The following is a 27,870-nucleotide window of genomic DNA, read 5'->3' on the forward strand; positions in this document are numbered from 1 at the left end:
AAAGTCACAGTTTTGTTTGCTGCTGTGTTTCATTGCCTGCTCTTTTATGGTGCAAGGACTCAAAGGCAGGTTATTTAAGAAGTTAAATTATGTTTCAGGTAACAAAGCCAACTACAATTACCACCTCGCAGATGTATCTCCGTGCCAACCACTCAAGTAGTGCACCCATGTCTGTGCAGTGTGTATGATGTATGTTGTGAAGACTTTGAATGAATTGAGTTAAAGATGTTTTTGGTGAAATGGAAGGCGTTACTATCCTGTAGTAGTAGTGTACGAATACTAGTGTTTGTGAGGTCACAGTGATCTTGACCTTTGACCTTTGACCACCAAAATCAAATCAGTTAATCTTTAAGTCCAAATGGATTTTTGTACCAAATTTGGAGAGATTTCGTCAAGGTGTTCTTGAGATATTGTGCTCACAAGAACGGGAGAGACAGACAGGCAGATGAAATAATGGATGGATGGACAACCCAAAAACATAATGCCTCTTTTGTCTCAGCTGTTGCTTTCATGGAGGCATAAAAACACAAGAGCAAGTTTATGATCTAAACTGGTTTAAACCAGTGTTGCCAACTATCATCTGTGGAATGCAGCTAAAACCTGCCCAGAAAGACAATAGATGTCACTAGATTATGTCAAGATTTATTAATTATTGTACGGCACAGGGTTGTACCATGAAATGCAAGCTGTAGTACGTATATTCTAAACACACAACAAAAAAACAGTCATTTACTAATTTGCATATTAATTGTTATCCCGTAACTATGTTCAGAAAACAATATAAAGTTAAATTTAACTAACTGTCACTATCTCTGTGATCATTAAGATTAAAAACTCGGCTGGGTAAAGACTTTTTCAAACAAATCAAACTCAGCTGACCTTAAGATTAATTAACCAGGCAGCTGCAGTGGGTTGAATCTGCATTTGACAGCTGATGATTATCAGCCAGAAATCTGAAATCCACTGTCTGCAATCAAGACAAGGTGATAAATATTCTCAGGTTATCAATGTAAACTGCTTACAGTGCCATGTGAGAATGGAAAGCTTGACAATCAGCAGCAGCAGTAGCTCAGAGGGGTTGAGGCTTGAAACGGTCAGTTTGAACGTACTGCTGCTAATTTAAACCTGATGCTGAGATCAAGCAACTGCACACTTTTCTCGTAACATAGAAGGTACTAAGGGGGAACATAGAAGTTAAATACTGTTATCAGCTCAAATTAATATGCGCTCAGGATGAGACCTGTTGCTGTAAAAGTTGTTTTTAAATCATTGTGTTAATTTTGGGCACTCAGCATGCTGGAGCGAGAGCTGTGACAGTCACCACTTTTTATATAGAAATCACGATTTTATATCAATGCCAAAAGGTAAATTTAACTCACAGTAGGGACTGTGGTGTGGAAAGACATGATTTCCTGAATGTTTCAGATAATTTTGGAAATGTTTTGGAGTTGTTGTTTCTGCCTTACGTGGGTGTGTGTGTGACCAGTGGTCCTGGAGCTTATCTGCATCTTACATACTACTACTAATTATTATCATTATCATTATCATTATTATTACTGGATTCATCAGACAAATTTTTTCGTGCATAAAGTTGATTGATGACCAGCTGGACTAAAGACTGATGAAATTAAATTTCGGTGGTCAAAAGGTCATTTCGGCCCTCTGTCCATACTATTCTTTGGAATGCAAAAATCTCAGTAACGCCTTGTGGGAATTTCTTCAAACTTCTTCAAACACAAAGATCCACTTGAACTTGAGGATGAACTGTTTAGATTTTGGTGGTTAAAGGTCAAAGGTCACTGTGACTTCATGTGTAGTCAGGTCCCATTTGGTATGGATATAAAAACACTGTTTTTTTTTTTTTGTCTGTTTTGCAGGTGAACATCTTCGTGTATGTCCTCAGGGAAACACATGTTGCACCCAGGAAATGGAAGACAAATTCGGCCAACAGAGTAAACAAGACTTTGAGAATCTCGTTGATGAAATGAGTCACGAATTGAGAAGCACCTTTGTTTCCAGACATAAAAGATTTGACGGTAAGACTTTACGCTGATGAATTTTCCCATTTTGTCTTGTTGTTTTTTTTCCCCACAGTTTTAATGGTCAGTCACTGTAGAACAAAGTCCTGCACAAAGGAGAATCAAAGGATTGAGACTATGAGTTAATTTGAAAAGGTTCACTGTTTGTGGTCCTGTAGCTGTCCTCCCTCAAGAGGAGCCGAAATGTGAAAATCTCATTAATATGCCTTGGAGTGGAGAACCCTCTTGTTGGATTAGACAAACATGGCTTCTTGCACAGCAGATTGACAGCTTGAACAGCAGTACAGAGCCAAATTCTGCATTATTAAGGTTGTTTGGTGGTCTTGTGCTGCGTGTGTGATCTTGACTTAGCCCCATGGTGACTTGTCTTGACCACCGCACATCCACTGAGTTACAGCTATGTTTGGGAATGCACTCATTACTGAAGCAAGCCTCACTCTACCACCCCACTTCTCCCTCTTGGTATCTTTCTCCATGGAGTCAGCTCCTTCTAGTTACACTTTAATGAGAAATAATAATCCCTCCAGCTCCCGACATTACACTGTGTGGGAAGTCAGCAGCTTATCACTGTGGACAGTGTTGAAGGTGGTGGAGGTGAAAGTTGCCGAGCGTTGCCACCTGTCAGAATTGTCAAACAATTTATTAGTGAAGTAGGAGCGCAGCATTAAATCTTTCAATTAGGCCCAGTTCATCGCTCAGAAACATTTTAAAGATTACTGCGTTTGAATTCTCTCTCCGGCTGAATGGGAGGAAGGGTTGGCTCACCCCCCCTAATAACAAACACACGTTTTTCCTCCGGCTTGTACTGATATTTATCCATTTAGTTTGTTTTGGTGAGAGTTGCAAAGTTTTGGAGATATTATCCATGAAGATGTCTGCCTTCTCTCGAATGTAATGGGACAAAATGGCTCTCGGCTTGTGGTGCTCAAAGTGCCAAAAAATAAATTTGAAAAACTCAACAGCAATATCTCTCTCCAGAAATCATGACCTACTTTCTTTCTACGGTAGAATTTTTTTTTCTACCAGAAAGAAAGTACTTACTACATGAGACTGCTCACAACAAGGTCTGTGGATTATCTTGAGTAACGAGTTTCATCTTGTCCCATTATAATTGAGAGAAGGCAGACAACTCCATGGCTGATATCTCCAAAACTGTATGGATAAATAGCTCTACGGGCTGCAGGAAAATATGTGCTTTTCATTCTGAAGTAAACTTTCTTCTTAAGGTAACTGCCCTAATGATTCCCTTTTTAAAATAAAAATATTGGATTGTAAAATTCTCATCACAGAGACTGATGAGACACATAATATAAAAAAGATGCTACCTAATACTATTATTAGTACAGTGGAGACCACTCATAAAAATCATGTCTGCCTGGGTAATATCGATCATTATAAGAAGATTATTTAAACCTATTTTTTTTCTTTCTTTATGTATCATCCAGGTTATCCTCTAATTGACATTTGCATGTTTATTACATGATGAAATTAACAGCTTTGCCATTTACTGAATTTTATTAACAGTTTCAAAATACAATACAGCTGTTTTAAAAGCTTTTCAAATTACTGAACAAGTTAAATTACTGCACTGTGTATAATTCAAATACACTTAAATACAGTGCAGTACTCATCTCACCAAGGTGATCACGCATTATTATTGTCATTAGGGCTGCAACTAAGGATTATTTTCATTGTTTATTAATCTGTTGTTTATTTTCCCGATTAATTGATTAGTTGGTCCATAAAATGTCAGAAAATGATGAAAAATGCTGATCAGTGAAGTAGGCTTTGGTGGCTTTATACCCTCCTGACATTTTACTGAGGTGCACGGTATCATGACGCTATTTGTGTAAAACTTGTGTAAAAGTTCAACTAAACTGTACTCCACTGTGCTTAACACTCCCACAATATAAGCGGAGCTGATCGTCCTAGCGGCACCGTTCACACATCTGGAAAACAACGCGTCCACATGCAGGAGCTCCACCCTGGTCCTGAGAAGATGCAGCTTTATTTCACTGACAACTTCAAATCTAAATTGTCAATTTACAGCGCGGTCTCTGTACATGTTCTGCCACAATAACAACCTCACTGCTTACGTCTCTTACACCCGTCTAACACGCTCACAACAAAACACTACTCAGTCAGTAGTGTTTGTTATCTCACCTTTATAATCTTTTTAGTTAATTTGTCCTGTAACTTTATCACCAAGACAACATGTTTCTTCTTCCTGTGAAAGCTATGTTTGTCTCCTTGGCTGTGCTGCTGCTCAGAGACGGACCCCTGGCGTAAGCTGCACACTATAATATAGCATCTGCCCATCAGTTTAATCGAAAGAGGAGCATCTGTATTCATGACGATATTGAAAATCACACTGTCAGGATTTATTTTCACTGGAATCAGACATGTCAACATAATGTTTTATCAAAAAAACATTTTATCAAAAAAAATATACTGAATAACTTTAATTAAATTCCTTCATATTACCATAGTCTGGACACACATGGAGGCAAACAACAACTTAACTGGTTGGCAGACTCATACTACCTAAAGCACTCTCCAGAATAGTGGATACAAAGTGCTTTTCAGGAAGAAAGAAAAGGGAAAAATATAAACCACAAGTTATACAAACTAAAAAAAAATCACAAAGAAACAAGGGAGTTAAAAGTTTAAGGATGCTTTTTAAAAGTAATCTGAGACTTTTGCCGGAGGCTTTTCTACAGTCAAGGAGCAGCAACAGAAAAAGCTGACTGACCTGAATAAAAGGATATTTTTTGCCCAACACGTTGCTTTTTACAAGTCCTGTACCATTGTCGTTGATAGAAGTTTACATTTGATGATAAAATTAAGCTCATTATTCTGCCCTATATTAATCACATTCAGTATGATCAATGCATCTTTCTTTGAGAAAGTCTGCATATGGTCACATACAGAAACTGTACTCTACTTTCATTTAGGTTCACATGCTCATAAATGACATAAGATGCTTATTCAGCTCGTAACACTGAATACTAACTGTGATTTATAACTGTACCTCTGCTAGGCTTGGGTGATTGGACAAATATATCAGCAATTATCCGTAGCTGGTTGTGTGTCGACAGCCTGTACTGCCAGAATATCTTCGCATCTAACTCAGCAAATTGAGGATTCATTTCCACCAAACAGGGCAGCAACTAATGATTATTTTCATTGTTGATTAATCTGTAGATCGTTCTCTCGATTAATCAGTTAAATTAGTCCTGCACCGGAACAAACTGATTCATTATCAGTTTATCTGCTGTTCATTTTCTTGATTAATCAATTAGCTGTTCGGTTCAGAAAATGTCAGAAACCAGAAAGAAACCATAAAATATTCACATTTTTAAGAAGCTAGAATTAGACTTTTTTTGGACATTTTTTTTCTTAAAATGACTCAAACCAATTAATCGAGTATCAAAATAGTTATGGATTAATTTAATAATCTATTAAAAATAAATTATTTGTTTAATCATTGCAGCTCTACTGTTTTATGATGAGTTAACAAGGAAATTAAACTGTGTGTGTTTGTTTTATAAATGAAAGAAACTTGGATTCAGAAGGTGTGGGGTTGTATTTTTTCCATTTAACAAGGAAAAAAGGGTTTATTTTATTTATTTAAAGAGACAAACATAGCAAACCTGTGCAAATATATCTGCAATGACTGGTTGCTGGGCTGACAGAGGCTGGTTTGAAAACTTAAACATATCGCCCGACCCTAACCTCTGCTCACGTTTTTATGCCCTTTATTTTTTCAAATCTATTTTCTTGCTTGTCATCTGTAGAATTTAATGACTCAAATGGAGGACACTAGTTGCTGTGAATCTTGGACTACCTCTGAATTCAAAATTAATCGACAGAGCTGGAGCTGCTGAACTTAAGGAACACACCATCACATATATATATAATACAGAACTGAGCTGAATGTGTCAGCTTCTCTTTGTGCAGCCTTACATCTTTTCACCATTTAGGTCTTTTTGTGTAATCTGTTAACCTGCTGTCAATTCACATAAACGACGTAAGATAAATTATGTCAGCATGAATATAACTTCTTATTTTCTCTCAGGATTGAACAGCAGCACTCCCAAAGATTCAGTGAATCCAAAAGTAAGTAGGAGGTCGAGGCATCTATTTTCATATTGGGCTTTCTAAATATATCCAATGTCAACAACTGAATAATGTTTGAGTGATTAATAGCGCAATTTGATACTCACCAGTCAATGTCCTGTCTTTCCAGGCTCATTCTTTTCAAACAGTTCAACATATAATATGAAACGAATACTATTTAGTTACAGCATGCAACTCTCAGATGATTGCACGCTGCCCAGAAACCCAATGTCACAATGCCTGGGTGATGTCTGTCTGTTTTTTCCAGGAATATACACTTCTTTGGCTCACATGTGATTCCTGGAAGCGTGCATAAATAAATAAGTGTTATTTTGATCAGCCGCTGTCAGGATAGTGAATGTCAGGAGGAGGACTCCAGCGAGAGAGGAAATGGGGTTTGTCCAGCAGCACTTAGATGCATGACTCCAGGCACCCCCCCTCCTCCTCTTGGGGTTTGCTGCCACTCCCGATAATTTCATCAGTGTCAAGGCAGATGCCATGTGCAGGTTTCAGCTCTGTAGCCCTCTGCTGTCTGGAGACGCTGTGTCTGCTGAGGGTCTCGACTGACCACCCGCTCGGGGAAATCTGAAATATTGATTGCTAGATTTGAATTTCCCCCTTATCTTTATGTGTCATTAATTGAATCTGAGTGGTTAAAGTTTTGTGGTTATTAAATAGGATATATCAAATGAGATTTAACTGCAAGGAAAAGTTAGAAAAAATGCATTTTTTCTAAGTTTCTGCTCTGATCGCTCTCCTTCTCTTGCACACAGCACACACTTACCCCCTGCCCTATTCTTTAAAGGAGCTAAGCTACACTTACAATAGTATGCCAAGTCCAAAACGTAATTATTTCAAAAATGGTGGTATGGTTCCAGCCCTATTTCTTACATAACGAAAATCAGGACTGCACACTTTGGTAAGAAAGCCATATTGTATTTATTTTGACTGAAAATTGTGATTGCGGTATGCAGTATGATTAGTAGAAATGATCGGTTTTCTTTCATTTGGAGAACAGGATTTTTAGGCCAGGTCATCTATGCAGCACTACAGTACCTCATTATGATGCTGTTTTCTCATACATTTTTCCTTTTTCAAAAAATTGCAATGTGCATCTGGTTTTCCGATTTGGCCATATTGTGATTTTATTGTGATTAATTGTCACAACGAAAGCCCTAACGAAAACACAACAGTTCTTATTTACAGGTGATTATTCACTAAAGCTGTGGTTTCCAAATTTTTTTTTGGCAGGTCCCCGTTCAGAAGATGAAAAAAAAGTTCATTATATTAAATTTCTGCCATATACAGTGGCCCTGGATATTTTCTCTGGACAAAGCAGTTTTTCCACAGAATATCTGTATTGGCATTGATACTCAGTCTGAGCACATAGTTAGAGATCCAAACAATACAGAGCTGTTAGCTCATTTAGATGCTCTTTACCATCTATTTCACACCTTGACTATCAAGTCCCACCTACAGACTCTGTGTATGTTTATCTTTTCTTCTCTTTATGCAGAGTTTGTGATGAGTGTTACTGTAGCTGACAGTAGCTGGCCAGCCCACGCATACCTGACACCGTAGCCTGTGTCACAGTAAGAGGGCACAGTCTCGACTATGCCAAGACCATCCGAGCAGAAATACAGAAATATCCACAGCAACCTGTGTTACACAGTACAGTTGTGTGAATCAAGGAGATAAACAGCATCGTCTGATAATTCAATGCCAAACATAAAGCCAAAGTTACCACCATTTCTTAATAAAATGGTGTCTGAATATTCTCTTTTCTTCATAATACAGAGACCTCAGAAAAAAAAAAAACAGCACCAAGAAATTAAACAAACGGCTGGCACAGAGAATTCTTTTCCACTTGCTCATTAAGGACTAAGTCAGGGGTCTTAATTGCTAATCAATTGTTGGCCCTCCTCTGCCATGAACACCATGCTGCATAGCCAGACAGAATATTAATGTGGTTCAACCTCCACAATTGATCTTTTGGAATTACTGATTTGCACGCTGTTATCACTGGTCAAAAAATCTAGCAGTCTATTAGAACGTTTAGCATCTGGCACAAATTGCATCAGTTGTGTTGTTGCATGCTTAAAATCACAGGGTGCAAATAGATATGAGTGCAATCCTTAGTATTACCTAGTACACAGTATTATATATATATAATATATAAAACACAATGGATGTGATTTGTTACTGGTTGTTGATAACGTGTGTATCAGGGCTGTCATGATATCAGATTGTCACTACACCTTTTCTATAGAAAGTTTTGGGCAGGTGGAGAGCAAATTACACTTAATGGATAGGTAAAAAGCAATGAGATGAACCGATAAACAAAAGAAACAGAAAGGTTTTAAGACCATACGGCATGTAACTGCATGCATCGACAGATTATTTATATGACGTGTATTATTAGCACAGGGCTGCCAACTTTTCCAAAAACCTTGGAGTGAGATTTGGTGGAGCCAATCAAAAGCGTGAGTCTCTCGGCCAGTGCGTGAGAGTTGGCAGCTTGGGCACCTCTCTTGCCGCTCAGTCCACGCTGATTCAGTGAACTGGTCGTGAACCGTCTCGGTATTACGGGCGCGAGGCCATGGCGGACATGACGGCGTGAGCCAAAGACAGTTTAGTGCAGGGGTGTCAAACTCATTTTGGTTCAGCGGCCACATACAATTTGATCTCAAGTGGGCCAGACCAGTAAAATTAAAGCATAATCTATCGATTATCCTGGTGATTAATCAAGTAATCAGACAAGAAATATTTCATGTTCTGCATTTTTTTTCTATTACATTAGTTTTGCTTTATTTAAGAACAATGGTAATACACAAAAGAGAAGATAAGACAGGTCTATTAAAACTATAAATTGCTAAAGTAAAAATACTCAGTAAAGTAACTTAACTTTTACTGTAGATTTAAAGTAAAGGTAGTAATGTCTGCAGAAACCACAAACAGAAGATGGAACTAACTCTTTTAACTGAAACAGTCACCAGAATGTTTTGTTAACATGTTAAAATCACAATATTTTTCTTCTGGAGGAGGACAGACGCTCCCAGACCCCCAGAGGACAGAGGACTGGTTTACCAACATGCCACCTTTTTCTTGTCTTATGAGTTTACAGGTCTGTATTTAGTAATCAAAAAATACCAATAAGAATACCATTAAAGTACAACAAAAGCAAAAGGTTGATTTTTCAAAAATGGAAACAATAACATGCAAGTTTTTAAATTGCAACTAGGTATTTTTACAGTGTGGTATTAGTGCTTTTACTTAAGTAAAGAATCTGATTATATGCGCACCTTTTTCAGTCATGTCTAAAATGTGACTCTTTATTTGCACAACTCTCGCTAAAATCTCCACTAAAATAATCAAACTGGTGCGATATTTTGCGGGTCTAGGTACGGGTGGGTAAAAGTATCGAAAAATCGATGCATCGAAATTATCCGCCCCCTAATTCAATATCGATTAAGCAAACCCTCTGAATCGATTCACCTCCTGGCCATTGGGGGCGCTGTGCGCAACATCTTCGTGTGATTCGCGTTTTAAGGACGGAGGCTGCACGCGACCAAACAACAACAATATGTCTGCAAACTACCGCCAACCTCTGTCCGCGCACAGAAGATAACAGAGTCCGTGGCCGTCTTCATTTGCAAGGACCTTCGACCGTACAGTGTCGTGGAAAATGAAGGTTTTAAGAAGATGGTACACACACTTGAACCACGATACGCTATACCAACACGAAAACACATGACAGAGGTCGCCATCCCGAAGCTGTACACAGAGGTGAAGACAGAGGTTTATATGCACAAGTGAGCTATAATGGTGCTGCTAATGTTTTATTTTCAGATGTTTTATTGCCCAAAGATGTGAAGTAACGTACCACATGTGTTATGGGCATGAAAATAAATATTTAAAAATTGCCAACAGGTACTCTTAATTATTTGTGTATTTCTACTTCTTACTGAATCGATATTGAAGAATTTAAATCAATATCGAATCGAATCGAAATCGAATCGAAACCTAAAGAATCGAAATCGAATCGAATCGTGAGGTTCTTAACAATACCCAGCCCTAGGTCTAGGGTTCCCTTCTAGACACGACCCTCTCTGTCTTTGTCAAACTTTGCGCCATATACTTTGCGCGAGCTCAACCCCCTCACGGTCTCTGCAAGCGTAACTAATCGATCACGAGTGGCTTCTCTCAGGCTAGATGACAGATAAACTCAGCTCTCAGGTATATTCATAACCGTTTTTAACCTTAAACATGTAAAAAGGCTCTTGATGTGCATTTCAGTGTGAGAATCGGAGGTGTGGCGTGAGAGCGTGTGAAGCCAACCTCACGGCCAATGCGTGAGAGTTGGCACCTCTGATTAACATGATATAAGTATTTAATTTTCAAGATCATGATCGCAGTTATAGTAGGAATAGGAATTTTTGCAACTTGTCTGTACCAAAGTCTGTGTGTGTTCCAAACAAGCATGTTCCCGTACATGTGGAGAATATTGCTGGGGCATCTCAATGCTTCATTTATAATGATATTTTTTGATATATTTTTTGCAGCTCCTGCAATCTGATTGTTGCACTTGGCCATATCGTTCTTTTAATATTTTGATTAACTGTTCAGGAAAGGAAAGTGGCAAGTTTTTGTATCTTTATATAAAAGCATAAGAAGTTAAAAAGACATTCTGTCCTCCATCTAGAGCTGCAGCTAACAATTATTTTCATTGTCGATTAATGGATTGATTTTTTTCTTGATTAATCATTTAATAGCTGTTTGTTTTAAAATGTCAGAAAGTGGTGAAAATTATTCATCAGTGTTTCTGAAAGTCCACGCTGGTGTCCTGAAATATCTTGTTTTGCTCACAACCCAGAGATATTCTGTTTTCTGTCAGAGAGGACTGAAGAAACCAAAACATATTCACATTTAAGAAGCTTTTTTAAAAAAAATAAAAAATACTCAAACCAATTAATCAATTATCAGGATAGTTAATTTAGTAATTGATTAATCAATTAGTCATTGCAGCTATACCTCCATCCCTTTGAGCCAAGTACTTAACCCAGGATTACTCCTCGAAAGCTGCCAACCATAGAAGGCCGTACTGCGCTGGCCAGCTACCAGGTGTGGATGTGTGGGAATAGATGAATGTGAAGCTGGACGGTGCTGAAAAGGGCATGCTTCCTCAGCAAAACCCTTCTTCTGTTAGGAAGTCTTACTGGACAATCCAGTTGGAGCCTGGACAAGTAGGTAGGATTCACGTACCACAGCATCTCTGCACACAACAGGGTTTTAATGTGGAAACGCCTGTGACTGCAGCGATTTCTGATGGCTGTTTTTGGAAATACATCAGATTTTTTTTTTTCAAATTATATCTTTTTTTTTTTCTTTTTTTTTTTACAGGACTGAGGTATGATATAGGACACATTTCCTATTAACATTTATGAACCAGCACTTGGAAAAAAACAGGAATACTTTTGATAAAGAGTAGGATTTAGTAACTTTCAAATAGAAGGAAATGGAGTCTCATTAGATTAGATTGGATTGTGATTCAGTCTGGCTCTGTGGGATGTCTTTTTCTTCACTCGCCAGCATACCATTTACTTTTATATTTTCTTTTATATTACTTTTAACTGCCATTGTGTGACACACAATAGGCACGCCACGGAAATGGATACAAGAAAATGGAGGCATAAAATGTTCATGTTGTACAATAGCGTAGCACTCAGAGGAGCCCTCTGTAGACGGCCCGTCCTGCCAGACCAGTGAGTGACCCCGCTTATGATTGACATGTGGAATTAGAAGTGGTCTTTTTCGGCGGCAAAATTGCTCATTTCATGGGCAGGCTTGAAAGCTCATGGGGTTTGCATAGCAAGCCGTGTGCGTTACATTATGAAGTTTCAGTAATCACTCAGTGAGAGATGGGTTCCCACTGTGATTGGCTTGAGTCCTGTTGGAGAAGAATGAGTGGCTCTTCTGGAAATAACAGGCTGTTTACTCTGCCGCACGACGGTCAGACAAGTCATTTTATTTAGCAGTTTATTCAAGGAAGCTTCACTGAGAAATTGCAGATAACTGGAATCTGTTTTACACAGACAACATCTGACAAATCTTCTTGTGTTGAATTCATTAACTTTGTGTGAGTGCATTTGATTCTTCTGGCGTTTTTTATGGGCCTGTGGCCTTGGAAAAAAAAAATGCTGCACTCAAAATGAAATATTGTAAAAGACATTACTTAAAATGGTTGAACATTTTTAAATATGCAGCATTTTAGTTCCTCAAGGAACTGCTGACTTAATATACGCAGAAATTAATGCAAATTTTTGGTTTCTTGCATTTTTCAGCAACTCTACAATATTTCTCCAAAAAGGGTTCAAATTAGATTAATGCTTACTAACGCAGAAAATAATCCAAATCAGAGCAAACAAGCTCAGGTACAAGCTCAGGGTCAAACATTTTTTTTTCCTGGACCTCAACAAATCAGTCATTAAGTAGAGATGAAAAGGTATGAAAATTTCATATAATGATTAACAACTGAAAATATCACAGCTCTCAGTGCTGTTGTGCTGAAAATGGTCAAAAAATGCTGGTATACACCTCTCGATGTATTGAAATGGCATCATGACCTTTGTGATGTCAGTGCTTTCATTGCTGCAAAACGAACCCATGTTGCAGCGGCTCCTGTGTCTGGAAGACTGTTAATAACTTTGGTTGATGATGGACAGAAGTTACTGTGAGTTTTTTATAGCGTGGTAATCAAACACGGTTTTAAAGGTAATATAATAATAAACATTTGAATAATGATAATGATAATGAAAATAGCAAATAAATAATAAGAAAAAACTCCCTAGTCCCCAGTCCACCAAATGATCCTTCCTCCTCTCCATCAAAGTTGTATGAATTGCATCAACATTTTTGGTTTTACTGAAGACCCAGCTTTGATAAATGAAGATGAGCAAATGATCTATGTTTCCCAAGTATGTGCAGTAATTACATGACCTCATTGTATTGATTCTTAAATTGAATTCTGCATTCAGAAAGCATCTTTCCAATTTTAATCAGTTGCCCAAGATATAATTCTGCAAGTTAACTATGCTGTTATATGATCATTTTGTCAAATTTTAAGTGTATTAAGCCGTAGCCTATGATGTGAAGATCCATTTTAGGTGTTGATTGCAACCTGACTTGTGCTCTTGATTACTTTGTTTGGCTGCAAATATATATAGCTATAGATTAGTGCTGGCACAGATGTCGAATGTGCTGCACTTTCCTGACCATACTGGGGTTTTTTCATCATAGATTGTACTTAAATATATTACTTCAATTGAGAACACTGAAGTGTGGTGAAAAAAAACAACCCTTTCATCCCCCCTAAGTTATTGCTGGTCACAGTTCAAGGGGGCTTTGCAGTCATTAATTCTGCAGACCACTTTGCACAATGTTCCTCACAGTAGCTGTCATCCCATCCACAGCTACCCCTGTTGGTTGTGTGCTTACAACAAAATCAAGCTGACTCCAGAATCTCTGTTGTGTCCAAAAAAAAACCTGTGGTCTGCTTGTAAATGAAAAGCACACAACTTTGTCTCTTTCCATCATCAAGCTCATAGATTTAAAACAGGAATGCTCTGTTTCAAAATTGCCAAAATAGAGACTACTGACATCCCTGACATCTCTGAGCAACCGCCAGGAGGTTTCTGTGAGTGCAAGCATCTGTGGAAACACAGGCTTTCTCTTTATGACAAAGGGAATGGCTCTGTGTAACCTCTGCACAGCTCTGTGCGCACAGTGAGGAACTGGAGCCAAACTGAGCTTTATCAGCGAAATGTAATGAACTCTCTGCAAGTTGGGAGTATTAGAATAAACCCCTGTCCAGCATTTCAGCATCATTATCCTCCATTTGCAGCTCTTGCAGCCAGTCACTTGCACAGACCTCTTAATTACTAAGATGTTAAGGATTAATGTAAGCTTTCCTGATCATTTTTAGAGTCTGACATTTCACTAAATTTGCTATTGTAAAATATGATCCCTCTCATGAGTTTTCACTAATTAGATTAAGTTGTCTTTCTTAACTGAAAATTGTAGCCACTGAATTATGCCGAGGTCATCCGTTAATTATTCATCGTAATCACTCCAAACCAGAGCTTTGAATTATATCAAATATACAGTCCACATTAACAGTAAATTTAGCCTTAATTACGTTGGTTATATTCAATTAATAATTCAGCTGACGCACTGGGCTGAGAGCTTGACCACATTAAGATGTTTTGTTTTTTTTTTCTTGAATGCATATTTTTAAATGAAATTAGTTTTGAAGCTGTCATTAATCAGGGTGCATATCGCTCAGCACCACTGACTATTACAAATGAGATGCTGAAACACAAATCATGCTTTGAGTTTTGCATATTTTAATAGTGACTTAGTGTAGTCTTTCATTCACTGTTAGAACACTGAAAAATACCCCTACTTACCATACGAGTCCTACAGAGTGCATATGCTGCTAAAGAAGTCTATGTATATGTCTGAAAGTAAAGCTAATATTATCGAATTCTCAGAGGACGTCTTACAGTTTAACACTCACTGGTACCTGATAAGACGTGCTAATGAACAATAATTAATTGTGATAAGAACAGAGGAAGCAAGACTTTAACAAGCATGTAGCATGTGATAAATCAGAAGCAGTTTTGGACTGAGTAGAGTTATGCAGGATTAGAACTGAGCATTTCTTCTGTGGCAAATGTGACCTTTACCCTCCAAGCTAACATCAAGTGAGTTATAATAGCTGCTTGTTGCAGCTAAAAATACATTTGTCTCAATCCGGTATTAACATGAAATAAGATCCAGTGTGTTCTCCTGCTTTGCAGATGAGGCTTACATTTTTCTTTTTTTTTTTTTAATTTCCTGCTGGTGTAGCACAGGTGCAGCTCTTGATACAACTAATCAGATGTGTTTCTGTGGTAGCATCGAGAGTCATGCCATTTCGTTTCTCTGCTCTTGTAATATGTAATCTCACCTGCATTGCTGAGCCCTAATGACCACTTCAGATCCATTATAGTAATGTCAGCGCCGTTCTGATGGGTGACTGTAATGTGTGTGGCTCAGAGGGATTGATCTCATGTGCCCTAGCTACCGGTGGGGGGCTCATGGTCTTCGCTAAGGGCTATTGGAGGAAACTGGACATTGCTTGATGTTCTTGTTTCATCACTGAGAGACTGAGAACTGACTAACTGGATGTTCAAGGTATTTTTATTTTTATTTATTCATTCCCTCAACCATTATTTCATCTTGAGAAATCACTGAGGAAGCGCCCTCATTTATAATTATGTCAAGAGCACAGTTCGAACAGAAACATTCAACAAGAAAACAAAACAATAACATAATAAACAATTAATGCAATTAATAGAAGTTTGTAATCCCAGTGTGTATATATGACTCACTGACTCGTCATGTGATTAATGACTGATTGCATGACATTGAGGTTGGTTTAGGCAAAAAGGAAAAACCAAAAAGAAGACTTACAGTAGCAGTAGGCAGGTGGATGCTCTTTCTAATATGAGGAGTTCCAGGTATTTAACCTCCTGTGGGGCCATTAACACCTTGAGTCATGCGGATTGTTAAAGTCACCTGATTAAAGGTGTGGATCTGTGTTTAACTGCCTCTTTCAAACCAACTGTTACCTGATAGCTGAGTATTCGAAACATTTCATGGTTTCAGCTTCTAAAATGTAAGAAGTGCTGCTTTTCTTTGTCTTAAATTATGGTAAACTGAATCATTGTGAGTTTTAGACTGCTGGTCGGACAAAACGTGACATTTAAAGATGAGCTCAAGATAATTATGACTATAATAAGAATAAATCAGTTAATCAAGAAAATAATCAGCCTATCAATCCATAATGAAAATAATCATTTGTTGTCGTTCAGAATTATTCAAAATGAGCTTCACCTCATACCACTACAACAGTAAAATCCTGCTTTTACATTAATGCATGAGTATCTAGAAGGGCATTCAGTGAGACCTCCACCACGATATGCAAATCTGCAATCGCACCACTATTTATGTCTGAATATATTTCCAAAATTCGAATTAGGTCAAAATATGGTTGTATAGCCAAAGTCTCATCATCTCATCTGTGCATTTATTTTGTACTTTTTATTTTGGAAATACTTCACATACTTAAAAGCATAATATGCAACATTTTTGTAAAAAAATAAGAAAACAAAACAGTATATAGACTCAGAAACATAATCCCTTTCAGTTATCACTAATGAGCCACTATAGTGTGTAGTTGTGGCTATATCTGCAGAGATCCTGCCCTCTGCCTGTGTTTCTCATTATTCTGCTGCACTCAGGACACTTTAACAACCCAAAATTCATTGTTTAACATCCTGAGAATGAGACACAATAATAAACTATCTTTCTGGTGCATTTCTGTACAGCTCAGACAAATCTTAACTATTCTACCTTTAACTTACTTTTATGAAAACACTTTATTATCATGTATATATGTGCAAGTAACAATTTCTTACACAAAATAACATCAAATCCTGGTACAAATGAGTCACACGTAACTACATTCAGAAAGTTGAGCGAGAATTACACAATAACTGATGGTTTGTTAAGGATGTATTGCAACAAAACAGTGAACATGACCTGCGTTACAAGCTGAATGCAGGTATAGAGAAAGCGCACAACTGTTGTAACAGCATGTGTCATGAATGTAACAGCACTAAAATGGTGGATCCTGCAACATATTTTAAGATGAAACACCGGTGGCTCACATGAAGACAATCTGCATGCATGTTTAATCTACAACAAAGTCAGAATATATTATTTTTAAAGCTTTAGTATTATAAGAAATGGTTATAAATTGTGCACATGTCATGATAGGACTATTGAGGTTTATTGCTGAAAATCAGTAAAGATAATTTCGACATTGCTTATTCCTTACATATCTACTGCGCTTGTTTCTACAGTAGAGTGATGTTTGAGGAGGCTGTTCTATGTTTACCTGTAGCTGGTGAACATTTATATGTTTATGTCAGATATCCAAACAGAAGGAAAGTGAATGTTGAACCTGTTTGAACTGTTTGAGGTCAAGAAACATGGCCCCAAAGAAGTGATAATCTGTCTGATGGATGTGTGAATAGGCAACTGTTCTCACTAACATATTCACCATGTCAACGTGAAGAGGTGATAATATGTTAATAATATTGTGTGTAAAGCTCTTTCCATTGCCTCCACGTGGCAAAAAATCAATTAATGCTGCTTAAAAGCTTTGTATTGCACATATTATCCTTTAAAAAACAACAACTGAGGAATATAAAAGACTTAATGTAATCTCCACTACCCTGATGGGACTGGAGTCTCCCCTGACTGGTCTTGAACTATTTCACTTTGCAGTTAAATGTGCAGAGTTTTGAAACCTATTTAAATTTTAATCTCAGCCCTTGAAAGTCAGGACTATCATTATGGATAGCAGATGGTCAGAAATATTATCATCTGTCTCATCCCGATTTCTGGTGAGTCATAGAGGTCATGAGGCAGACAACAAGTTGTGCCTAGAAAGAAGTTTGCAGAATGGCTACAAACCACATACAAACTGTGTTGAGGAGTCATACTGAAGGAAAATGTATTGCTCTTCACCAGACAGCCTTATGCTTCCTGCATAAGAAATACTCCTGAGCAAATCTGAGTATAGGAAATCATTCAGCTATAAATAATTTATCTCAAGGGATACTGTAAAAATATTATTTAACTTTTTTTAAGTCATAGAAGTTAGTGTCTGAGCTTTTGTAATGATTCAGAACAAATGAACTTTTCTAGCCAAATAAACTGCATATTAATAAGATAAGATAAGATAAGATAAGATAAGATAAGATAAGATAAGATAAGATAAGATTTATGAATCCTAAAGAAAAATGTTGTGCCAGGGTCACTCCAAAGTAACAGTAACAGAATAAAACCAATGAAGAGTTAAATATAAAGTGAACTATAATATAAAAATATAAACACAAAAAACAGTGCCTATTAGAATAATAAAAGTAACATAAGTTAAGTAAAGAAGTAAGCTAAAACAAACTAAAATAGAAGTTTGGTATTGGCAATACCATTGAAAGTAATAGAGGCAGTGATATTAAAAAGTAATAAAAAGTAATATTGCCTATTATTAGACCTAATATTACACATGATAATAATAATGGATACTAATACTGCACATAATTGTGAACGTAATGTTGCACGAAATTAAACATTGTATTGTATACGATACATGATAATAAAAAGTAATATTGCATGTGATAATGAACATAATATATGATATTATAGGTGATATTGTACATGAAAAGTTGTAATGAAAGATAATATAGAGATACTGATATTTATATTGAGAAGTAATGAAAAAAGTAATACAGCAATAATACAGCATTCAGTAATACTGCATGGATTATTGTGTCCAAGCCTTCAGTTTTCCTTCCTGCAGAATGGTGAGGAGTTATACAATTTGGTGGCTACAGGTAGAAAAGACCGGCCCTGTTGCTCAGTTGGTAGCCCCATGTATGGAGGCTGTTAGTTCTCTGCAGCGAGCTCTGGTTGGACTCTTGCTTGTAGCCCTTTGCTGCATGTCATCCCCTCTCTCTTCATCCCCTTTCCTGTGTGCTCTTCAGCTGTCCTGTCTAATAAAGGGGAAAAAAGCCCAAAAACATAACTTAAAAAAAAAGAAGAAAAGACGGTTGAAGGTGCTCTGATGTGACTCCAGTGTGGCATACAGTGGATGAGAGGTGTTGTCCATATTCATTCAGTTGTACTTAAGAAAACATGTTCAATAAGCATAAGATCTTAAGTTGAACCAACAACTCTTCAGTCGTACTATTGAACATTACAAAAAAAAAAGATTTGCTTTTACTTTTTCTCAGTTTGAAAAGCCAGTTCTTCATTTCACACAAAGAACTCACAGCTGGAGCCGCTCCTGTCCAACACTGACGCAAAGACAACATTTGGAACTTCTCACAGTGAATTATTACATTTAAAGTGTAAGGGGGGTAGTGACTGAATTCAGTACCTTCATCATGGTTGAACTTATCTTAAACTGTATTTGAAACATGATTTTCATCATATATGTTTTCTTCAAAGTATAAAAAAGAAAGCCCTCAGGATAGTTTTATCTCTTAGACAATGCATGCTGGGAAGTCTGTAATATGCTGATCATGTTTGTTAGAAACTTAATTAAATTGATGAGTTGATGGAAGTTCTGTAAAGTGTCTTGTAAATAAATACTATAAACTTCAATTAACTTGAATAAAGAAAACATGTATATTTATGTTACGTTAATGAAAAAAGAGTAGTTGATTGCACTTTCTCTATGATGTCTTTTTTTACGGTCTACAGGAATGTATTTTGGGTTTACAGCTGAGATATGGGCAATACAGACTTCGTACACTGCAAACACAGAGCTTATTGCTTTCCAGAAATATATAAGGAAAGGCTCCCATTGCAATGTCAAACATGGTTTAGTGGAGATAAAAAACCAACAAAGCTGTGAAGTCTCTTCAAAATGAAATCAACATCAGAAGCCGTAAGTCGACATAGCAATCAAGCAGACTTCCTTTTTAAGCAGCGCTCTATCTTGCAATCAGACACGTTTAATGTAATTTTGCTGCATTTCTATTTTAATCTCAAATTTAGGCAGGGTTCCCAGTGCGTCTTATCAAGGCACATCTATGTATGTCATGTACAGTATAATCTACACCAACACAGTCACACATGAAAGAAGATCAGACTGATAAGTAAAGCTTTTTTTTTTTTTCTTTTTCTCTTTTCTTCTTAACCTAGAATTCTTCCTGGAGCTGCTGGAGAACACAGAGAGGTCCCTGAATGAGATGTTTGTGAGGACTTACGGCAAGCCTTACATGCAGAACTCGGAGGTCTTTGAGAACCTGTTTGCCGAGCTGAAGCGCTATTACACAGGAGGAAACGTTAACCTGGAGGAAATGCTTAATGACTTTTGGTCGCGGCTGCTGGAGCGCATGTTCACGCTGCTCAACTCCCAGTACGTCATCACCGAGGACTATCTGGAGTGTATCAGTAAGTACACCGACCAGCTCAAGCCCTTTGGAGACGTGCCCAGGAAGCTCAAGGCTCAGGTTACCCGAGCATTCATCGCCGCACGCACATTCGTCCAAGGGCTCTCTGTTGGCCGGGAGGTGGCACAGAGAGTGTCGAAGGTAAAAATGCTCACCACTTTAGTAAGAGTTTATCTGGGTTTTAAAACCTAAAACAAAACCATATTTTATTTAATTTCACTTGGAAAATATTCTGCATTTGACCTCAGCTGATATCAACACTTGCTGTGTATCCCACACAAATTTTTAACAAGCCCAAGGTCTTATTTGGTGTTTCTGCAGCAAGCACACATTTCCCCCCGGTTTTTCACTGCAAACAAGTTCCTCCCAGATACTTTTCTGACTAATGTGCTCTCTCTTGGTGCATGTCTTAAAGAAGTTTGAGGCTCAAGGCAGCGCCTTCAGGTGCTGTCTAGAAAAAAAAAACAGCATTGAAGGGTGTGTGGATTACTCAGGAGAAATGCCCAGACAATGAAAAAGGAGAGAAAAGAAATTCCTGCTATCACTGTTTTATTGCTCTATTGCCTAATATTTGTTCACCCACCATACAAGAGCCATTAATCATGCTGTAGCCTTAGTATTCTGTTTGATGCGATGTAATCTTAATGCAGCTTCTGTAGTATACCATACTGCCCTGGGAGTGTGTGTAGTTCTGATCCTGTACAAAGTAAGATTAAAGGAAAAGCACGAGGGCTAAGGCTTGGGTTTAGTCACACTCGACAACAACAGGCCTCTTTCTACACGCCTCCTTATGGGATGAGAGAAGCGCTGATAAACAGTACGCCGCAAATCCCCAGCCACCCTGCTTTCCTTTCACTACTGTATTGATATCAGATAGATTGGATTATCAACACCGTTATAAATATTTATAGATCTGCTGTACAGTGTATAAACAGAAGGCAATAAAAATATAGTAACCCTCAATCATCAGAGGCAGAGAGGGTGAAGACACTGCTGTTGTGTAGTCCCACCATGTACATCAGGCCTATTCAACCGCTGTTTTGAAAGACCAGATTTGGAGAAAAGTTAAGTGCCAAGGGGCCGAATGTTAACATTTCCTGTATCTAATGATGCACCTTTTTATTTTTTCCTCCAAAATTGGGAAAGAAACCTTGGGCCTCATGCAAGAAACCATTTACAAGCAAACAATTTTTTTTTTTTTAGCACCCATTGATTTCTGGGATTCACCAATGTTTTCTTATTTTAGCTCTTTTCTGGCTATTTTACGGGTGATCAACACCAGTCTTACAAAAGAACAACTTGTTTTCACAGTCCACTAATTGTTAGTCCAGGAAACACAAGTTTAAATATATTTAATTATTTCTAATTGTTATTTATAATAATAGTATTATTCATAAATAATTATTTGTTATAATTCTGTGTAAAAAAATGTTAAATAATATTAAAAACAACAAGTCTTCCCACATCTATTAAATCTATCAAATTTGCTGCTTTTAGTTATTTTACATCAAATTATGTACAATACCTTAGAGGTTTTTGACTGTTGGACATAATCTAATAAAGTCAAAAATATTACATTTAATTCTGTTTGTTAAATGTTTTAAATAAAAGTGTACACATAAATCCAAAATATTTCTTTTAGCTCCAAACAGTTGGTAAAAAATAAAGTATTTTTTTCTTTTCCTTTACCACCAACCATTTGTCAAAAAAAAAGCCAATACAAAAATGATTTAATTGTAAATCTTTTTTTATCTTTCATTCTCTTACTTTACTTTGCAGCTCTCTGCTGACACAACATCACAGTATGAGGTTTTCATCACTGCTGAACTTCTTTTTTTCAGCCTTTTGTCACGTCATTTCTCCAGTTCTTGGGCAGGAATGTTTGCACAGGACACAACACCTGCCCTTATTGAGCATTTAGGGTTAGGAGCAAATCTGGGGCGGTTAAGAATATTTGGTGCATCTGGAGCTGACTTTTCTTACAGTTTCTTTTAAGAGAAACTTAAGAGAAAATATCAGAGACAATTTAAGAGGATGTTGCTGAATGAAGCTTATTATGTATAAAAGGACATAAAGAAACGATGTACCTTTGTAGTCCTTGAAGTAGTTTGTTGTTTTATGTTGCATTAACATATTTTTTCATTCAGTTTAATTTCATCTGCTCAAACAGTAGTGCCTCTGTTTGTCCCTGTGCTTTACAGACGTAGACAATAAGGGCTAATTAGCCTATGAATAAAATGATGATCTTCTAATAAAAAAGATGTAAACACCCTTAAACTTGAATATTAGCGGGTTATTTAAATAAAACCACAGTAATATATTTTTTGTCCATATTTATAAATGATCAAATGGCCAGATTGAGGTTGTTAAAGGGCCGGTTTCAGCCCACGGGCCGTCAGTTGAACAGGCCTTATGTACGCCATGAACTCAGTGAACTTTAACCACGTTCCCTTCTCTGTGTGTGTGTCAGTCCCTCCCTCACCAGTAGTAACGGTGGGGCTCAGTCAGAAGCAGCCGCAGAGGATGTGTTGTTAGTATGCATTTACTGAGTTACACTTACAAGCTGGCATGTCCCAGCTTCACCTCTTGACATTTCAGTGAGACCTGAGATCCAGGTCATGTGTCTGGGACCGCAGCCCTTTGATCCTCAGGGTATAAACTCATCACGAGGGATTGGGTGTAAGCATAATGGAATAAGACACCCTGCTAGAGGTGACTGTTGCACGGCGCCTCGAAGATGTGACACCCATGTTTATTGCTGTTGGGATATATATTGAATTAAAGTAGATGATGTAGTGCTTTATTTCTTTTCACTGCTTAAGAGACACAGAAGAAAACCCTGCGGAGCTTTGAGGGAGCAGAAACTCATGACTAGAATCTACATCTGACAAACAAAGCTCATATTTATCCCAGATCATTACCCAAACAGAACAGCTGCTTCTGTTTATTTGAAGTGATTAAAATCTTATAATTATGTGGATATTCATACAAAGAATATTTTAATTTTTGAGAGAGGAACAAGAACATATTTTTGCTATCTAAACGCACTCCCTGTAGTAACATGGCAAAGGGTTTGACAGACGCCAGGACTCAATAATAATAAGGATTGCCCACTTGCCCAGGGAAAGTAAAATGCCACATCAGAAAGTAAATCTAGCAAATCGCTCACCTGTTCAGTCAAGTGATCAAAAATAATTAAACTATGCAAGTATTTTGATAATTGATTAATCATTAAAGTAGTTTTTAATGCAAAAAATGAAGAAAATGCTGTTTTCAGTCACTCAAATATGGAATTTTTCTGTTTTTCTTGGTTTATTATCCTATTAAACTGAATATCTTTGGTTTGTTGACTGACAAAATGAGACAGTTAAAGACATCACCTTGGATTTTGAGAAACTGGGACAGGACGTTTTTCACATTTTATGGACATTGCAGCCCTAGATTAAACATGACAGCTAACTTTAGTCTTTGTTGCTATTTGATAAGTAGTAATAAATAAAACAGATTGTACATTGGCAAGTAAAAATTGACTTTGGGCAAGTGCACTTCTGACCCACTCACCCGACTGGGCAAAGGTGAAAAAAAAGCATTAATGCTGAACTCTGGATGCAAACAATATTGCAACATTACACCGTAAAAATAAATTTTACAATGATTCAAACAAATAAACTTTTCTACTCAAATACACCTAATAATTCAGCTGTACTTAAGAAAACATGTTCAGTAAGCTCAAGATACAGTATTACGATGTACCAACTACTCTTCAGTCACACTGGCAGATCCTGCACACAAATTTGATTTTCTTTGACATTTTCTCGGTTTGAAAAGTCATTTCTTCATTTCACACAAAGAACTTCCAGCTGCAGCTGCTCCTGTTGAGCCACTTTGTTCCAGCATTGGCACAAAGACAACATATGAAACTGCTCCCAGTGAATTTATTTTATTTTAAGATTTCAATACTATCACGGCTTGCAGTGTTTCCATTATAATACTACTACTACTACTACAATAATAATAATGATAATAATAATAATAATAATAATACTAATAATAATAATAATAATAATAATATTGTCAAATCAACAAAATATCAGAGTTCCCTGTTGTAGCTTTAAGTTTTATCTTGAATGAATACAACGTGTATATTTCCTTTAGGTTAATGGGAAAACAGTTTATTCCACTGTATGTTTTTTTTTTTTTTTACAGTGTGTGCTGTTTTTGCATCATCTCTGTAAAATGAAAATGTTACAGTATTGCACAGAATGTTGCCAGTGTATATTCCTAAGTGAACCATTGCTGCAGGAGGAACCATTCATTCAGTCGCTTAATTGGATTTCTATTTTCATACATACAAAATATTCAAAATTATGAATTTGCATTTACTGTCATTAATGTTAGTTATAATTATTTGGGTGATTTTCACCGCTCGAAGACTGAAAAAAAACAGTATGCACATCCAAAAACGATAAGTACTGCGTGTTAGACAGAAGAGCACATACAAAAATACAAAAATAGGTCCGCACACCAGAAACTGCTCCTTTAGGACATTTAATAGAATCACCACATGTGACGTTTCGGACACCAGCCGTTCATCAGACATGGATAAGAGAAGGAGACACACCTCCATATATACAACCAATGGTGGTCACCCCACAGATCATGTGATCATACATGCAGATACACAAAGTACAACACACTACAGAAACAATACAAAATTGCACAATTACAAATGAATGTGCAAAATTAATTTGCACACAAAAAAGTGCATTTACAAGCAAATTGTATTTACAAAAAATATTTACAAAAAAAGGCCAGCAGTGCCTGGGGTATCATCTCATATCACTACTTTCTGTAGTATCAGAGGCGCCTCTGTTTTAAGAACATTTTTCCAAAATGTTTCACCTTGAATTTGCATGTCATTATCATTTATATTTCTAATTATGCAATTTTGTATTGTTTCTGTAGTGTGATGTACTTTGTATTTTTCTATTTTTGATTTTCACAGCTCAACATGTGAGGGAAGGTGGCACATATCTGTATTTGTATGAAGTTATTAAAGTGTGGATGGGTGAAAGAATTTCATTTAGAAAATATAATTGATATTATCACACATTTAAAAATGCAACATCACTAATTAATGAGATTCATGACAAAAGAAAAGTTTACAAAGTTGGAAATTACAAATTAGATTCTCTTTATTATGTTTCCATAAGAATAATTCTTTAATTGCTTCTACTTCAACACTCCTTAATTAACATTAATTGTGTTAACAATGATTTTTTCACCTCATGACCTCTAAATCTGTTGATATTAAATTCCTGTCTATTTTGAGTGTGGTGTGACAGATGTTGGCAGGAACACTTTAAGAATATTCAGTGGTAAGTCAGTATGTGAGAAATCCCGGCGGTATTCTGCAAGGTGGCGTTCGAGAGTTGTGTGTATTCGAGTCTTTCTTTGAGGCTGTGGCTCTGAAGGTACCTTCACTCCTCTGTCCCTGATATCAACACTGAGCTGAGATAGAGGTAGAGGCTTCAGACCAATCTAACATTAACACATAACACCAAGATCAGATCATTGCTCTAATTTGTAGACCTAGCGGCCATCCATTTCTTTGCCTGCTCCAGGACTGACTGCTGGAGTTCACTTTATTCCAGTCTTACAAGACAGAATACCCACAGACTACAGCTAAAGAGCAGACAGGAAGCGGGGTGAAGAGAGTCACGGTGACATGCAGCAGGGCCTCAGGCAGGAGTTGAACCAGCGGCTGCTTCAGAGGACCAACAGCCTCCATACATGGGGTGGACGCTCTACCAACTGAGCTGAGGGCTGCCCCTTATTGCTTGTTTTTAAAAAGGTTTTCTTGGTCAGGCTCCTGCTCTGTGATCAGCTAACTAGACCTTTTTGCATGGCTCTTTCAGCCTTTCAGTGGGTCCAAAATCTCTGTTTGTCTCAAAGAGTGGCTGGGACTGTGTTGTCCATGCCCCTCAGACACGTAAAATCATTGTCTAGGCCTAAATCTTAAAACTTACATTGTTGTTTAGGGAATTTCAATTGCCATCACTTTCTTTCTTCCTGTCTTTCTTTCTTTCTTTCTTTCTTTCTTTTCTGTCTGCACCACAATGCTTCATTTATAATGATACGTTGAGACAGATTTTACTTGAACAAAAAATTACTGCACCTTTGATTTGGATATTGCCCAACTTATGATTTTGATAATACTTTTATTAATTGCACATCCCTATTTTTTTTAGCCATTTTTGCAGTATTATTCTTGTTTTACTGCAAGTCTGTTTTGAAAAGTACTGAAGTATAAATAATCAATAACTTATTATAGTCAGATGCCACTCAGAGTGAAACTTTAAGCAAAGAGTAAATTTCATCTCACGTTATTTAGACTACGGTGACCAGATGTCTTGAAAATTTCAGGACAGTTCCAAATTACAAGCAGTTGTCCCAGATCATGAATCCTGTCCAATTAATCCTGAAAATTAACTGTTATAGAAATAGATAATATGGAAAATATATGAATCCCTGAAAATATTCTGATCAAATCACTTATGTAGGCTATAAATCCTGCTCTTAGTTATTAAAAATGTTCTGTTTTTTTTGGCCTTAGTACATGGTGCAGATGCTTTACCAGGTGAGCTTGCAGGGCGCCCCAAATAGTCCTGGCTTCTGATTTTGTGGCAGGTTACATACATTATTTCCAATAAGCTAATCACATTTCGTTAAGCCACAGCATACTGTGTATTTTGCTGTAGCTAAATTATATGAAGCTTATCTCAGCAGCAGAGAAGACAAGAATGTCAGTGGTCGAGCCAAACACCAAAGTCCCATATAATAACCACAGGACATTAATAACATTTTATATGACCGCTTATTTCTAAGCTCTGATTTATAAGTGGGGTGACCATTAACTCATTCTATGGTTGCTCAGCAACAACAGAACATTAGAAAGAATGGCAGCCTTCTTTTTGTGGATGATTGGGTTCATATGGTTTTCACTTATGACTCAAAAGATTGCATTCCTCACCTTGCTGAGATAATTCAGTTACTTTCAGTTTTCATTTTATACACTGGACTCACGGAATACTTTCGTGTGGTTTGAAGCATCTTAAGCCTAATATGAGTAAAGCAGCCCATTTGTGTGAGTTTTGCGTATTCACGTAAGGCATCGGGCAATAAAAAAATGACAGGAATTTCTCCTCTTAAGGGTCTTAACGTGACATTCATTTAACAGAAGCTTTTGTCCCAAGAAACGTAACAATAAGTGCATTCATCCTTTATAGAATGAGAGCTAGATGTCATCAAAAATTGTCCCTGCATTCCTTCTAAAAACAACTAAGAGTGTCCTCAGTGTCTGTGGTTCATTTTTGTTAAATGAGACATGAGTAAGTGCTTGTATGACGTGTCTGCTTGGCCTGGAAGTGTTCGTTTTCAGCCTGTAATAACATGCTTGTTGGTGCTTCATGGAAAGGCGGAATAAAATATCCATTAGCTGCGACCCAGGAGCTTTCACTTCAAACATCTTGACGGGGCTCCGGAGTGCAAGCGTTTGAGTGTTGAGGATAAGAATTTTGAGTGCAGCGCGCTCTTTAGAAATCATGTGTTAAAATCTGTGAAATTACTTGGTCACGCAG

At 37.2% G+C, this 27,870-nt stretch overlaps 1 protein-coding gene across 1 annotated transcript in view; it reads left to right on the forward strand.

The window, feature by feature from the left end:
• The window catches only part of LOC146322916 (glypican-6-like), a 140,506-nt gene that overhangs the window by 37,006 nt on the left and 75,630 nt on the right, over positions 1–27,870 (forward strand). The window contains exons 2-3 of the mRNA XM_084725047.1: positions 1,878–2,036; positions 19,980–20,371. Coding sequence (XP_084581173.1) covers positions 1,878–2,036; positions 19,980–20,371 — 551 coding nt within the window. The remainder of the gene's footprint in view (positions 1–1,877; positions 2,037–19,979; positions 20,372–27,870) is intronic.

The sequence above is a fragment of the Lutjanus erythropterus genome, chromosome 8 (genome assembly GCF_056507025.1).
Source record: "Lutjanus erythropterus isolate fLutEry1 chromosome 8, fLutEry1.hap2, whole genome shotgun sequence".
NCBI lineage: Eukaryota > Metazoa > Chordata > Actinopteri > Lutjaniformes > Lutjanidae > Lutjanus > Lutjanus erythropterus.